Genomic DNA, 14,521 nt, shown 5'->3' on the forward strand with positions numbered 1-14,521 from the left:
TTAACAACTTTAATGATGTATAATGTACATACCATAAATTTATCCATTAAGTTCTTCTTACTAATGTTGTCTTATCTCTCGTTTTGTGTGTGAAGGTCATTTTCTGATGGTAAATATGGGTCTTGAACTCCTGGCCTGAAGGGATGCTCCAGCTTTAACCTCCTGAGCAGCTGGGATTCCAGGCGTGAGCCACCACACCTGGCTTTGATGGTAAAAATGGAAAGAAAATAAAAATAGAATGTTGTGGAACCTTGGATAGACAATGGCCTCTTACAGCCCAATTTACCTGGGTTTACTTCCCAGTTTTACTTTTCAATCATGACCTTAAGCTAATTAACTTCTCTGAGCCTCGGATTCTGACCTGTAACATAGCTCTAACAAGAGTTTCTTCCTTGGATCCTCCAAGGATTAAGTGAGATGACACTTTCAAAGGATCCGCGGTAGAAACAATAACTCAGAAAACGAGGATTCCCTCCCTTCCCTCCTAAATAGCAGCAGGTCCAATCTTTCGCCGTCATCACTACCTTGTTCTGGGCATATTTTACAAAATTACCCAGCCTTCCTGATTCCTTAGTTTCCTTAGTATCTCTGCAACCCCACTTTGTTCTGCAGTTTAGCTTTCCTGGCATAATTCTTACAGATTTTGGTTCCTCTTTTTATTCATTCTTCAGCATATGCATTTTCTCCCCATCTTTTGAATATTAGGGAACAGGGGCTCTTTAGTTCTCATTCCCTGCCTTCTTCACTGAAAGCATTCTGCTGTCAACTGGAATTTTATTTTTCAAGGCCTTCCATTCCTTTCACAGTTTCTCGTCTCAAAATCTAATATCTTTCCCCTAGACCTGTTTTCTAATGCGTCCGAACGCCCGCGTTCTCTGTGTCCGGCAACACCCCAGGTTTCTGCCTCCCCGTGACCGGCCGCTGCTCCCCGGGTCACATCACAGCAGCGTCGCCAACCCAGGTCTGCTGAGGCCCCAGGCTCTGTGCTGTTCCGGGCAGTGCCTGCAACATGAGCCTCCGTACCGGTCTGACCTAACATGGAGGATGAATTGCTTGAGGCCAAACGCAAACTGCTGCGGGATGTGCGGGTCACACGTTTACATTCGTATTAAATATATACCTGTCGGAATCTGTGCTTTTTCCCCGCGCCTCACAGACCCGAGGTTTCGGGTGACTGGAATGGCAGAAAGGTGGGTTTCCAGAAACTTAGCCCAATATTAAAGATTCGGGCGAAGGCCTGCTGCCTGGGAGCGGGGAGCATCGCGCACGGCGCCCCCTCCCCGGGATGAGCTCACCTGCCCCACCCCGCACGACGCCCCCTCCCCAGGATGAGCTCACCGGCCCCGCAGGCCCGGCCCCGCACGGCGCCCCCTCCCCGCGAGGAGCCCGCCCGCCCCGCAGGCCCCACCCCGCGCGGCGACCCCTCCCCGGGATGAGCCCGCCAGCCCCGCAGGCCCGGCCCCCGCACGGCGCCCCCTCCCCGGGATGAGCTCACCCGCCCCGCAGGCCCGGCCCCCGCGCTGCGCCCCCTCCCCGGGATGAGCCCGCCAGCCCAGCAAGCCCGGCCCCCGCATGGCGCCCCCTCCCCGCTAGGAGCCCGCCCGCCCCGCAGGCCCGGCCCCCGCACGGCGCCCCCTCCCCGCCAGGAGCCCGCCCGCCCCGCAGGCCCGGCCGTACCATCGCCGCGCGGGGGGTTCGCCCCGCCCGCCCGTCCCCCGCGCACGCTGCGCGGTGCGTCCGGCCGGCGCTTTATAGCGGGCGCGGGGCGGCTCCGCGCGGCTTCCTGCGCTCGGCTCGGCTCGTCGCGGCGCGAAGATGCAGCTCAAGCCGATGGAGATCAACCCGGAGGTGAGCGCGGGTGCGGGCCGGGCGGCCCGGGGGGGCCTTGGCCGCCGGCTCGGGCTGACCGTCCGCGTCCTCTGCGCTTCCCTTGCAGATGCTGAACAAAGTGAGTGGCGGCCTCCGCCCGCGCCCCGGCGGCGCCCCCGGCCCGGCTGCCGGCGGGGACCGAGCCGCGCGCGCCCTCGGCCCCTGCATTTGGGGGCGACTCTGCGGAACCGGTCGGGGGGCGACGGAGGGGCCGCGCCCTGCTGCGAGCCGAGCCGGGCGGGGCCCCGGAGGGCGTGGCGCGGGCCGCGCGGCCTCGTCTACACGGGCTTCGCGGGAGCCGCGTGTGGGCCGCGCTTTGTGCTGTGTCACGGCGCCCGCTGGGTTGGGGTGGGGGCGGCGGGGCGGGCCCGGCCTCCTCCCGGGCTCGGGTCGGGGTGCGGAGGGGCGCGCGAGCGAGGCAGGTCCCCGTGACTCGCCTGTCCCCGCGCGCCTGGCCGCCCCATCTCGTCCCCGCAGGTGCTGGCCCGGCTGGGGGTCGCCGGGCAGTGGCGCTTCGCGGACGTGCTGGGGCTGGAGGAGGAGACCCTGGGCTCGCTGCCCGCACCCGCCTGCGCGCTGCTGCTGCTGTTCCCCCTCACCGCGCAGGTAGGGCGTGGGCTGGGGTGACGGTCGCGGCGGTGCACGCTGTCCCCAACCCGGCGCTGATAGCCGCCCGCCCCGCCCGGCCTCACGGCCCCTCCCGGGCGAGGTGGCGCCGCCCTGTCTTGGTACCCACTCCCCGGGCCCCGCTCATCCTCCCAGAGCTGCCTTGGATTTGGAAGGGAGGCGGCATCTCGGTTACATCATCCCCATTAGTCGGGGGATAATTCATCGACTCATGAATCCCTTGAATTTGGGCTTTTTTGAGCTTTCCCTTCCGGAAAATGGTTGGTTTTTCTCTTTAAGGGCTGGGACCTGTCAGCTCTTTGTTCGGTTCTCAGACTCCCACCCAGCTGTAAACGGGGGGGCAGGGCTTGCCTAAATCACAGGGAAGCCATTAGGTTCTCGAATTCTCCATCCCCACTGCCTGGGGTCTGACGGGTTTGAGGGATTCTGCCCACTCCTCCACTTCCCGCAACCTGCACGCTCGGTTTTCAGCCTCTTGAACGGTCCTTTTAAAGCTTAATCATTTGTGTTTGTGGTTTCTGTGCCGGAGCCACCTCCCTCCGCTCCTCCTTTCTTCTCTGATCTCGTAACTGAATGGAATAGGTGGTGGTTAGCACATTCACAAACACCTTCCCATTGCCCTTTGTCCTCCTACACGTGCGCATGGACATACGTGCTCAAAGGCTGAGCATCAGGTCTAGAAACATGGGTGGGACATGTGTTTCCTTGTGACGTTTGGCATCGCAGTAATTAGCGTGGCATTGTCTGTCTCCTATTGCTGTCACCTGAGCCCTGACTTGGGGGGGGGGGGGGAGGTTGACACTGGCTTCGGTACAACCCGGGGCATTAGCATTTGCAGCGTCACTCCAGACAGAGAGTGAGGCCAACTGAAACACCGTCTAAGGCTAGGTGTTCTAGAAGCATCCACAGCCTAAACCGAGATGGGTGGGAAGTTCCTGGCCTGCCTTCTAATAAGTGAGTTAGTGTTGTGAGCTAAAAACACTTACTACAGCTCTTAAGATAGTCTTACTGACATGTTTTTATTGCCAAAGCCTTTCCTTGGGCAGAAAGGGAGCTGCTGACGTTAGCTTCCTTGTTGACCACGTCGGTCTCCCGTCTTGCACTCAGCATCTCGGGGCTTTTCTGTTGGAGCGACCATGATGACGCAGAGGTTTTGAGCGGCATTCGGAGGCGAGGCCTCAGGGAGGCAGTGTTGCAGCGCGGTTTGCCTTCAGAGCCGGCTGGTCCCCTTTTGCTGGATCAGGTGTATCTTGTTAAAGAACATTCTAATTTGAACGGCTGTGTTGGAAAGAGCTCAGTACTTCCTCCTGTAGCTGCAGTGCAACCTATGAGATTTACTGAGCAGTTTTCTGCTACACAGACCGCTTGCTGGGCAAAACAGATTTAAAGCAGATGTAAAGAAAAGTTGAGGTTTTCTGGGTTGACTTCCAAACAAGCTGCTGTTAATTTGGAAGATACATAATTTTGACTAAGGAAATGTTAGGACGGCCTAAATGGCCCACTTCTAAAACCCTGATTTTAAGGGATGGTGAAATATTTACGGAAGTGTCTCCGTCAGAGAGCTCAGACAACCCTAAAGGATGCTACTATCCCATTTAAAATGTTTACCTACATTGGGCTAGAAAGTGAAAACTCTTAACAGTAGTAACAATTTAAGGATCTGGTGGAAGCTCAGAAGTGAGGATGTTCTACTAGTTGGAGTTTAAGCTGATTTTATGGAACAAGAGAGCTTATTCCTCTGCTAGTGAACAGACAAGCTTGAACTCCAGTTCCACGTACAGAAAGGCAAGGCTGCTGGAATGGGAAATAAGTCTCTGATGTTCTGTCCGAATTTTGCTGGTTATGAGGGATTGGTGTCTCTGTAGCGTTATTAGCATCCTGCTTCTAACTGAGAAGTCAACTTTTAAGGTCTTTGAAACGTGTTAGTAAAAGATCCAGGCTTACTGAATTACTGTACAAAAAGCTGGCAGGTGTTTTGAAGAAGTCCGTCTCTGAGTCTCCCCCGGTTACCAGTCTCCGTTCTTCTCCCCAAATTGCTAATCAGTCCTCAAATTAAACTGTATAGCTGGCGGGGACAAACTACTGTCACCTCTTCCTCTTGTAAAATCACAGCCCAACCCCCAGGACCAGTTGTCTTTCCTTCCTAATCAAGGGGGAGAGGGAATAATTTCTTTCACTTGCTCCTCTTAACAGTTAAGGCTTGTTTTGTTTTGTTTTTGAGAAGTATACTTAGACAGAATAGAGATTAGAACTTTAACGAATGGTGAAATATAAACTCACTGGTGGTGGTGTTGGGCGTTATGTTGACCGAAGCTTGGTTAGGGCGCCGTTGTGAGACAGACAGTGTTAGAGGAAGAACACAGGGAACTGGTCTGTTTGTTTTCTAGCGTCCGGACACGCTGCCTTCCCGGCTGCAGGGTTGCAGTGGTGTCTAGACAGCCTGGGCAGCATCGGCATGCGCTGCACTGCAGCGTCAGGGTGGAGTCTGGGAACCTTGCGGAGGCCGGGGCTGGCGCGGGGGGCAGACAGGCCCTTCCCTGGGCACAGGCCGGCACCTAGAACCCGGGCTCCCGGCCACACCTCCCACTCGTGTTTGCATTTAGGTGCTAGAACTCACTGTACTGCCATCTGTCAGTTCTCTGTATTTTCATTTTGAGATATGGAAATGTTTTCTACACTCACAGCATGAGAACTTCAGGAAAAAACAAATCGAAGAGCTGAAGGGACAGGAAGTCAGTCCCAAAGTGTACTTCATGAAGCAGACCATCGGGAACTCCTGCGGCACAGTCGGGCTGATCCACGCCGTGGCCAACAATCAGGACAAGCTGGAATTCGGTACGCGTGGCGTTGAGGCCAGTCGTCCTTGATTTGAACTTGGAATGCGGTTCAGAAAGCAGAGTTCACTGTGACACTTCGGTTACAAACCCCCAGGGTCTATTCAGCAAATTCATTGCCTTAACATTTCTTTGAGACCTTGTTTAGTCCTGGCTACTACTTACCCGTATATAATCCTTGAGTGAATTCTTCTTCTTCCCTTTGAGGGGAGGAGACTCATCCTCCAAGGTGATGGTGTGGCTGCCCCGAGGGGGTGGTCGACTCAGTGACGAGCTGTTTTGGATGCCCCTTTGCGCACGCAGTTCCTCTGCTCACAGCCTCGTTGGCTCTGACGTGCAGGAAGAGCACTCGAGGGCCGGTTACTGTAGCGATTCTCACCTGCTCCTGCTCAGTTCTCAGCGATGCTGGAGAGTTAGAGGTGACCTTAAGCCAGAAAATATCGACAGTAGGACACCTAGGTGTCGATGATGGTTCAGAAGCAACAGGAGAACCAGAGCAGCTTAGAGCAGCTGGACACAGTGTGGAAGGAGACACGTAGAAACTTTGAACCAGGCAGCTGTGAACAAGGTCACGCCAAGGGCTCTGGCTCCTTCCGGTGAATGCCGGGGTTGGGGATATAGGAGAACCAAGTCTGAGCCCTTGTGGTTGTGAGAGGTGCGCTTACCAGCACTGAAATACGTTCAGATAACACGGCCATTGTGTGTGGTTTAGACCAAGGGTCAGCAAACTTTCTTAAAAGGGCAGAGAGTAAATCTTTTAGGAAGTCTAGCTAAGACTTGACTCTTAGCATGCTTTTTAAAAAACTTATTTGCTTTTATTTTTTCCTTAACCACTAGACAACCAGGGATCTTAGTGTGTTAGTATATGTTTGAGATTAATAAAAAGACTTATCTGGCCATAAACATCCACAGCATCTAGAAATTATTTTCAAAATATTGACTTGATTGAGCCATATTAAAAAGTTGCAGCTTGACCCTTTGTTGCTTCTGTAGTGAGTGTCACTGTGGAGTGCCATGTTCCCGAGGTCAAAGATGCTGTAACTTCTGGGAACCAGGGTACTGAGACTGTCAGAGACTTAGACCTACGGCCGTCCTCGTGAAGTTAAGAGGACTCCTGTCACTTCCAAGTTTCAAAATGGTCTCCATTTAACAAGTTCAAGTTTAGAGCTGAAAGTTCAAATTGAGTTCTTACGAAATATAAGCTGTAGCTGTGTAATTAGTGTCTCTTGGGCTTATGCACACCGAGCCATAACAAAATGCTTATGCCAGCAGTTAGCCAGGTGTCTCTGTGCCAGATTATTTGGTTCTTCAAATTTCTATTCAAGATCTCGGTGTTAATTTTTATCTGGGTAACTGAATGACTTAAGATGGTATTTTCTGCCCTGAAATAAAAATCTTGGTTTGGGAGCTTTTGCTAAATAAGAATGTGATGGTAGCATCATGTATACGATGGATGTTAGTCATACATTGCTAAGTGCTGTAGATCCAGCAGTAGACGAGGCAGCCCCTGGCTTTTGGGTGCTAATAATCTCACAGGTGTTTGTTACACATGGTAAGTGCTATAGGAAAGTGACAAGAGATTTGAGAGATGGGTTTGAGGTGGGAGGGGAAGGAGGTCGGTGGTGGCAGGGAGCAGAGGCAAGGACGAGCTGGCCACATGGGAGGAAGGGGGAGACCTTCTGGTCTGGATGCAGCTGAGTAGGGACTTGCTGGAGGAAGGGGCTGGGGAAGAGGGGACAGCTCGTCTGCACCCTTGGGGGCCGTGTGAAAGATTCAGGTTGCTCAGTGACCAGCTATGCGAAGGCTTAAGTCAGTGGTAAATGTGCACGTATTTGTATTATTTTATCTATATTAATACAAGTATTTTTTATTTTTATTTTTATTTTTTTACAGAGGATGGATCAGTCCTGAAACAGTTTCTTTCTGAAACAGAAAAGATGTCTCCTGAAGACAGAGCAAAGTGCTTTGAAAAGAATGAGGTAGGAAGAGAGCTTTCAGAGTACCGCTTTTAAATAGCTCTGCAGGTTTTTGTGCTGACGGTTTCCTCTGTGTTGCAGGCCATCCAGGCAGCCCACGACGCGGTGGCGCAGGAAGGCCAATGTCGGGTAAATGCAAACCGGAGCCAGGCTGCCCTGGCGCTGTGTCCACTGAAATACATGCAGGAGTCTCTTACAGAGCGCAGCAAATGTCACCCACCCAAGGACGATTAACCCCAGAGAATTCCACCCAAATAATGCTCTGACTAGACCTGTTCAGAAAAATGACTTTTCAGAAATCTAACTGGCAGTTGAAATAGTCTTGAGTAAATTCAGACGGTATTTTGTTCAGATCCGTGGGAGAAAATATTTGCATGCTATACATCCAATAAAGGGCTGATAACTAGAATCTATAAAGAACTCAGGCAAATCAGTAAGACAAAAATCAAATAACCCCATTAAAAAGTGGGCAAAAGACATGAGCAGAAAATTTTCAAAAGAAAATAGACTAATGGTCAACTAATGTATGAAAAATGCTCAATGTCTCTAATCATCAGGGAAATGCAAATTAAACCCACAAAGAAATATTACTTAACTCCAATGAACATGGCTTTTATCAAAAAGTCCTAAAACAACAAACATTGATGTGGGTTTGGAGAGATAGGAACACTCATACACTGCTGGTGGGACTGAAAACTAGTGCAACCTCTGTGGAAAGTTGTACGGGGAAACCTCAAAGTATTGAAAGTAGAGCTACACATTTGTCCAGCAGTCCCACACTGGGTATCTACCCAAAGGAAAACAGATCCAAATGAGTCTGATGGAGTAATACCTCCCCTAGTAATTGGGCATTTTAAATATCCTCACAGACTGTTAGGCAGAATAAGATATATCAACAAGGACAATTTCTAGAAGGCTTAAGTGTCCATAAATCTGAACAGAACCTCCAAGTCAGCAGCTGAATTTAAGTTAGATGACAGAGACTTTGTAACTGCAGTTGGCTCTGCCACCTCCTAATCTTGACCTGGGTGAGATGCTTACCTTCCCCCTAAGCCTTAATTTCCTCCTCAGTAAAAAGTCTGTAACAGTAGCATCCCCATGGAGTTGTTCTGACAGTTACAGTGTATCTACAGTGTATCTAACAACCGAGTTGTTCTGACGGTTACAGTGTATCTACCTTAATGGGTTTAGTATGTTGCAAATATACACATAGTAGCTATAATGATTTTTAAAAATACAAGCAAGTTGGTTCAAGCATATTTCACTTGAATTGCAAGGTAATTTATTTTTAACAAGTTTATCTTGTACTCATCTTCAAAAAAAATTTCTTGACTCTCTTCAGGCAGATGACAAAGTGAATTTTCATTTTATTCTGTTCAACAACGTGGATGGCCATCTGTATGAACTTGGTATGTTTCACGCCGTTTTTGGAATCCAGTATAGCTTCATGTGTTCTTCTGGGCTTAATTTCTTGTATTGTGTGACTTTATAGCGCTTGGTGTGCCATTTTTTTCAGTTTTAATTTTTTTATTTTCTAAAAAGATTTAGGGGATACAAGAGCAGTTTTGTTACATGGATATATTGCATAGCGGTGAAGTCCGGGCTTTTTGTGTAACCATCACCCAAACAGTGTACATTGTAGCCAGTAGGTAATTTCTCCTCCCTCACCCTCTCCCCACCCTTCCCAAGTCACTTTATGAAGCCACAGTAACAAGGTATTCTCCTGGGGACACTTAACCCCTTATCAAACCCAGAGCAACTTCTCAGGCAACTGACCTACCGAATGAATGGCTTTAGTCGCAAACGAGTAAGGAGAATAAATCTGATAACCAGTGGAGGTATGCATGTTCAGACTTTCTGTTTTCATCTGCTCCTACAGCATCCTCTAGTATCAGCCTTTTCAGGTAAAGAGTACTTTTGGAAAAGGATCAGTGCCTGAATATGACCTTGTTTGTGTAAAAAGAGTTTGGGCGTGTTGGAGTAATTTCTGTTAACTGCTTTATGACATCAAGAAAGATGATGCATCTTATAGGATTCATCCCTTTCGTATTAATGGGAAGACTTGCAACAGTGTTGCCTCCAGTCGAGACCCTGCCTGTGGGCTTATAGGGTGGAGGAGACCGGGGGGTGGGGTGATCGGCAGTCGTTGTGGGGCAGTGAAATAAATCCCTTGCCTTCCCCTCCCCTGTACCCAGGCCCCCAGTCAGAGCTTGCACCTGACTTCTGCTCTGTGGTCCTTCCCGAGAGACAGGGCACGAGCCCCTCTGTTAGTGGAGCTGAACTGAGCTTGTGTGATCTCCTGGGATGGAGATTGAGGAACACTTGACCCTCATTTGCAGCCTGTCGCTTCATAACCAGGCTTCCTTTCGTGGGTTTGACCGTGGTGTTTGGAAGAATCTAGAAACTCCCCTGTGGGCTGGGACAGTAACCAGACAACATATAGAGAAAACTGACGTGCCTGGCTTCCTTGTTACAGATGGACGGATGCCTTTCCCGGTGAACCATGGCACCAGTTCAGAGGACAGCCTGCTGCAGGTGACCTTTGACATGCATCTCTGTCTACTGGGACCCACGTTGCTTCGGCTAAATTGTCTATTCTCAATGTATTTCAGTACAGCCAGCATCAACCATCTGGGTTAACAGCACTCGTTAGGGCTTAAAGATCATCTTAGTAATTCTATCTACCTGATTTTATAGCAAACGATTTTCAACAGGATCCCTCAGAGAAGCCTTGACTAATCTGGTTCGTGTGCTGTCTTTAGTGCACAGCGGGAATGAGCCTGAAAGCCATTGCTTTGTTTCCCTGTGGGATTAAGGTGACTGTTGTGCCCCTGTCAGATGACGTCATAGCTAAACGCTCACAGAACAGCAACCTGAGCCCTTTCCTAATCCCTGCAGGGTTGCTGGGTTTGGGTCAGTCTTGCCGACAGTGATTTTGTTTAGGTGGTGAAATTCAGGAGTTTTTCTTCCCACGTGGTTCACTGTTACAGAACGAGAGAAGCAGATTCAAAACATACCTGACAGGAGCTTGAAGACCCAGGATCACCCCTTGATTCTGGGCAGGAGTTTGCAGACTGCTCTAGGCCCCTGCACCCTAAAAATGAGTCTCAGAGTTGAATCAATTTGCTGTTGTAAAGACAGATGCTCAATTAGGATAAAATACAAGCTGCTATTAAGGTTTAGCCACCTTATTTGCAACAATAGCTCATTGTCTTTTGTGAGCTTGCTGTGTGCAGGCCAGGGGAGGCTTTTCCATAAAGAGCCAAATAGAAGATATTTTAGGCTTTGTGTGGCGTGTGGCATGTTGCACACCTTCAATTCTGCGGTTTCAGCTCTAGGGCAGCCCGTGGACAGTGTCTAAATGAGTATGTGTGTCCGTGTTGCACCAAAACTTCTTCAAAAAACAGGCAGCAGGCTGGATTTGGCCCGCAGACTGTGGTTTGCTGAGCCCTGTGCTAATTGCTGTCCTGAGTGATTTCTATCATTCGCAGAATTATTTTAATGACACAGTGAGGTGTGTGTCGTCACCTCCATTTTATAGATGAGGAAACGCAGGTGTAAAGAGGTTGAATAATGCCCAGGAGCAGTGACTTACAGGCAGAGGCATGATTCAAACCTCAACAGGGTGCGTCTAGAACCTGTCTCAGAACCTGTCGTTGGAGCCTCCCAGACCTCACGGCCTTAGGGTGCAAGTGCAGCAAGTCAGGCCTCCCCGGGAGGGAGGGTCACTGTGTCCAGCTGGCTGTCGTACACACCTGATGTCAGTTACAGCCAGTTCTTGGTCTGCTGCTGAGATAGTCGTCAGGAATGAAGAACAGATCTAGAGAGGCAGGATGGCGGGGGTTGCATGACAGTCAGAATTCACTTGTGGAAGAGAGTAAGAACAGAGGCTGAATTTCTGGTCTTTGATCCCTTTGGGAGGAAGACTCTGGTCTTTCTAATAAAGCTCTGAAGGTACGTGCTAACTCGTCTCTAAGATACTGATTCCATAAAAATGCCCCCCATGTTAGGATGTCTAACACTGTTACATGAGTAGAATTTGAGGTGTAGGGAAGGGAAAACTTCTTAATTATTCTAATTAAAGTCTCACATAAAATTAAATGAGATTCTAATTAAATTAAGCCAGCATCTTAGTTAGGTTCTTACCCTAAGTAAGGCTGGTTCTGTATGGTTGAAGATGTTTTTGGGTATCTAAATGTCACACTAAATCACTGTTAAGCTGGTGAGAAAAGACGTAAACTTAATCCAGGTACCCTAAACTTGAATGCATGAGGTCACTGCACGTTGTCTGTTGAGAAGATGGCTTTTCTCTTCCCTTAATGTAGAAATCAGTGCTGAGTCCTATAGGAAAGTTGTTTTGGGGAAGGAAGGTCTGGAACATTAATCTATTAAAAATTCTTATAGATAAAATGCAGATGCCAATCTCGATCCATCCCCTTTAGTTTCTAAATGTGGTTCCAGAGCAGGAACAAAACTCCACTGGTTGATGCTTTTTAAGGGCAAACTCATTGAGTTGTTGATTTATGGACTTTCAGAGCTAGTGTTCTGTTGTTATTCCACATCACAGAGTATTCCTTTTTCTTGCAGGTCTTACATTTAGTGTGGCTCGTGGAGCTTTCTTTCCACTGCACTTTTTAGAAATTGAGCAGAGTAATTGATCGATCCCAAAGCATTTAAGCCCTAGAATCTGGTAAATACCTAACATTGGGATCAGTTTTCTGTTCTCAGTCTTTGTAATCTAGGTCTTAGAAGTAGTAACACATGTCTGTTCACCATAAATCTCTAAGAACCCATCACTGGTCTGTCTGTACCTGGAATACTAGTAGGTAAACTTTGAGGCTGTTTTGCAAACTGTTGGCTTAGAAGAAAATTGTCTCCACTCCAGGAATTCCTAAGTTAGAAGAACTTTTCTCTTACGCCCTCTTGCAGCAGAGAGATCGATTTTCTTTCTGGCTTAGATTTGAGGAAAAGGACATTAATAGTTTAGTTTTCTCGCCAAAACCAGGCCCAAGGTGAGCGAGCGCAGAGCGTTTGGGGGAAGTGATAAAGGAGTCAGAGCTTCTGAAGCAAATCCACAGCGTGTGTTCCTGTCCTGCCCATTGCTGGGTGTTTTCACTCTTGCCTTAAGCCCTGGTTTTCAAGTTCAGTGAGGGATTTAAAGTTGACCAGGGTGAACTTTGAGCATTTACAGGCCTTGGAGGTGCTTTCCCTTTGAAGCTTTTGCGCCGAGCTCTTGCTGTTTGGGTATTAATGACATTCCTCCTTTGCAGGACGCGGCCAAGGTCTGCAGAGAGTTCACCGAGCGCGAGCAGGGGGAGGTCCGCTTCTCGGCTGTGGCCCTCTGCAAGGCGGCCTAGTGCCCTGCGGGGGCACCTGGCTCTTCCCCTCGTTCCCTTCAACGTGAAGACTTATACCTCCCCAGGCGTCTAAAATGCTCCAGTGTTTGTGAAACACAGCTGTCCCCCCCCATTCCGCAGACGAGCTCTCCCCAGCCACACCCAAGCACGCGCTATCCATCAAGCCAAGCGTGGTGTGAGCTTCAGACGGCGAAGCTTTCCCCCCCCCGTACGTCTCGTACCCACATAACCGATGCTTTAAATGCCCACGTGGCTTTGTGTCTGTAAGTTAAGCCCTGGATGTGGTTTAATTGTTTGTCCTTACAAGGAATAAATCTTTTCTGCTGATAAGAGATAAGCTTAAACTTGTTCTCACTTTCTTTTACCTTTCGCCCGGTAGATCTCAAATTATTTTTATAGTAATCTACAAAGGTTTTCCATATAAGCACCTCACAGAGCACAGCTAAGAAAATTACCGTAAAAATACTGGGTTAGCGTATCTCTAGGTTTTTTTCGTATGCATTTATAGTCCCTATGTGTACCTGTAGAAACTAATGTTTAAAAAATTTTAAACAGTATTTTTTTGAACAATTGTAGATTTATGGAAAAATTGAAGATATTATAGAGTTCCCACAAACTCCCCACCCAGTTTCCTCTGTTATTAAGATACTGATACGTTGCTATTAACCCAAGTCCATGGTTTATTCAGATTTCCTTCGTTTTTACCTAATGTCCTTTTTCTGTTTCAGGAAACCATTATATTTAGTTGTCATGTCCTGGTAGGCTCCTTTCGGCTGTGTCAGTTTTTCAGACTGTCCTTGTTTTTGGTGATCTTGGCCGTTTTGGGGAGCACTGGTCAAGTATCTTGTAAGATGCCCCCCTGTTGGGATTTGTCTAATGTCTTCTGATACTTACACTAGGTTTTGGGGAGGAAGAACACAGAAGTAAAGTACCATTTTTGTCTCATAAAAAGGGCACAGAAACATGAGTCACCACGGTCGGTGATGTCCCTGATTGCCTGGCTGAGGTGGTTCTCAGGTTCCTCCACGGTGACACCACTCGCCCCACCGCCTGGGGCATGGCGGCATATGCCTGAAGTCCCAGCCACCTGGGAGGCTGAGGCAGGAGGATCACTTGAGCCCAGGGGTCTGAGGTTGCTGTGATCTAGGCTGACCCACGGCACTCTAGCCCGGGCAACAGAGCGAGACTCTGCCTCAAACAAACAAAAAAATCGCTATAGAATGGGAGCTAAAACACTAAGGCAGCTGAGATCCAAATCACCTGGACCCCTCGCACCAGACAGGCCAGAGCACGTCTGAGAGGCCAACAGCAAAGGCAGAAGCACCAGGTTTCCTCCCCCACTGCCCTTAATCTGTGTAACCAGAAGGGAACTGTCACAGTCAAGTATCCATTGTGTTGAGAACAAGTGTCTTCATTGAATCTTTAATGAAAGTGTATAAATTACGTAGTATATCCTTATCTATACAATAAGGATACATTTATTTATGAAGTAAGGTTTAACAAATGCCAAAGACATTTGTTTGAAAAAAATTATAGACAGAAACTGCTAAAAAACCCTACATTGATTGGGGTATGTCAAAGGAGCCAACTGAAATAGCTCCCAGTGGCCAAAGCTGGGACAATTTGGGCCCGTGGCATTGGATCATGATATACACCCACGGTATAAGGTACATTGAGTTCATACTGATAGAAATGATGAAAAAGACACAAATCTCCCTTGCAGAATTCCACATGATTTACGTAGATGCTCTGCCCTCAAGGAGATAGAACACAAACCCCACTCCCTCCGTGCGAGTTCTGCACCGGGACCTCCTTCCACCGAGCACAGTGTGGGCACTCCTGACCTCGAGCAATCCAC

At 48.9% G+C, this 14,521-nt stretch overlaps 1 protein-coding gene across 2 annotated transcripts; it reads left to right on the forward strand.

The window, feature by feature from the left end:
- The first annotated feature begins 1,764 nt into the window (after positions 1-1,764).
- UCHL1 (ubiquitin C-terminal hydrolase L1) lies at positions 1,765-12,995 on the forward strand. Of its 2 annotated transcripts, XM_045531718.1 has the most exons (9): positions 1,765-1,848; positions 1,937-1,948; positions 2,347-2,475; positions 5,181-5,331; positions 7,224-7,309; positions 7,388-7,435; positions 8,649-8,715; positions 9,783-9,841; positions 12,577-12,995. In XM_045531718.1, exons 1-9 carry the CDS (start codon positions 1,816-1,818, stop codon positions 12,661-12,663), a joined length of 672 nt encoding a protein of 223 aa, XP_045387674.1. In that variant the 5' UTR covers positions 1,765-1,815; the 3' UTR covers positions 12,664-12,995. The 2 variants fall into 2 exon arrangements, with proteins under 2 accessions (XP_045387674.1, XP_045387675.1); XM_045531719.1 differs by lacking the exon at positions 2,347-2,475 and having other exon boundaries at positions 1,774-1,848.
- Positions 12,996-14,521: the final 1,526 nt, after the last annotated feature.

Source organism: Lemur catta, chromosome 19, assembly GCF_020740605.2.
Source record: "Lemur catta isolate mLemCat1 chromosome 19, mLemCat1.pri, whole genome shotgun sequence".
NCBI lineage: Eukaryota > Metazoa > Chordata > Mammalia > Primates > Lemuridae > Lemur > Lemur catta.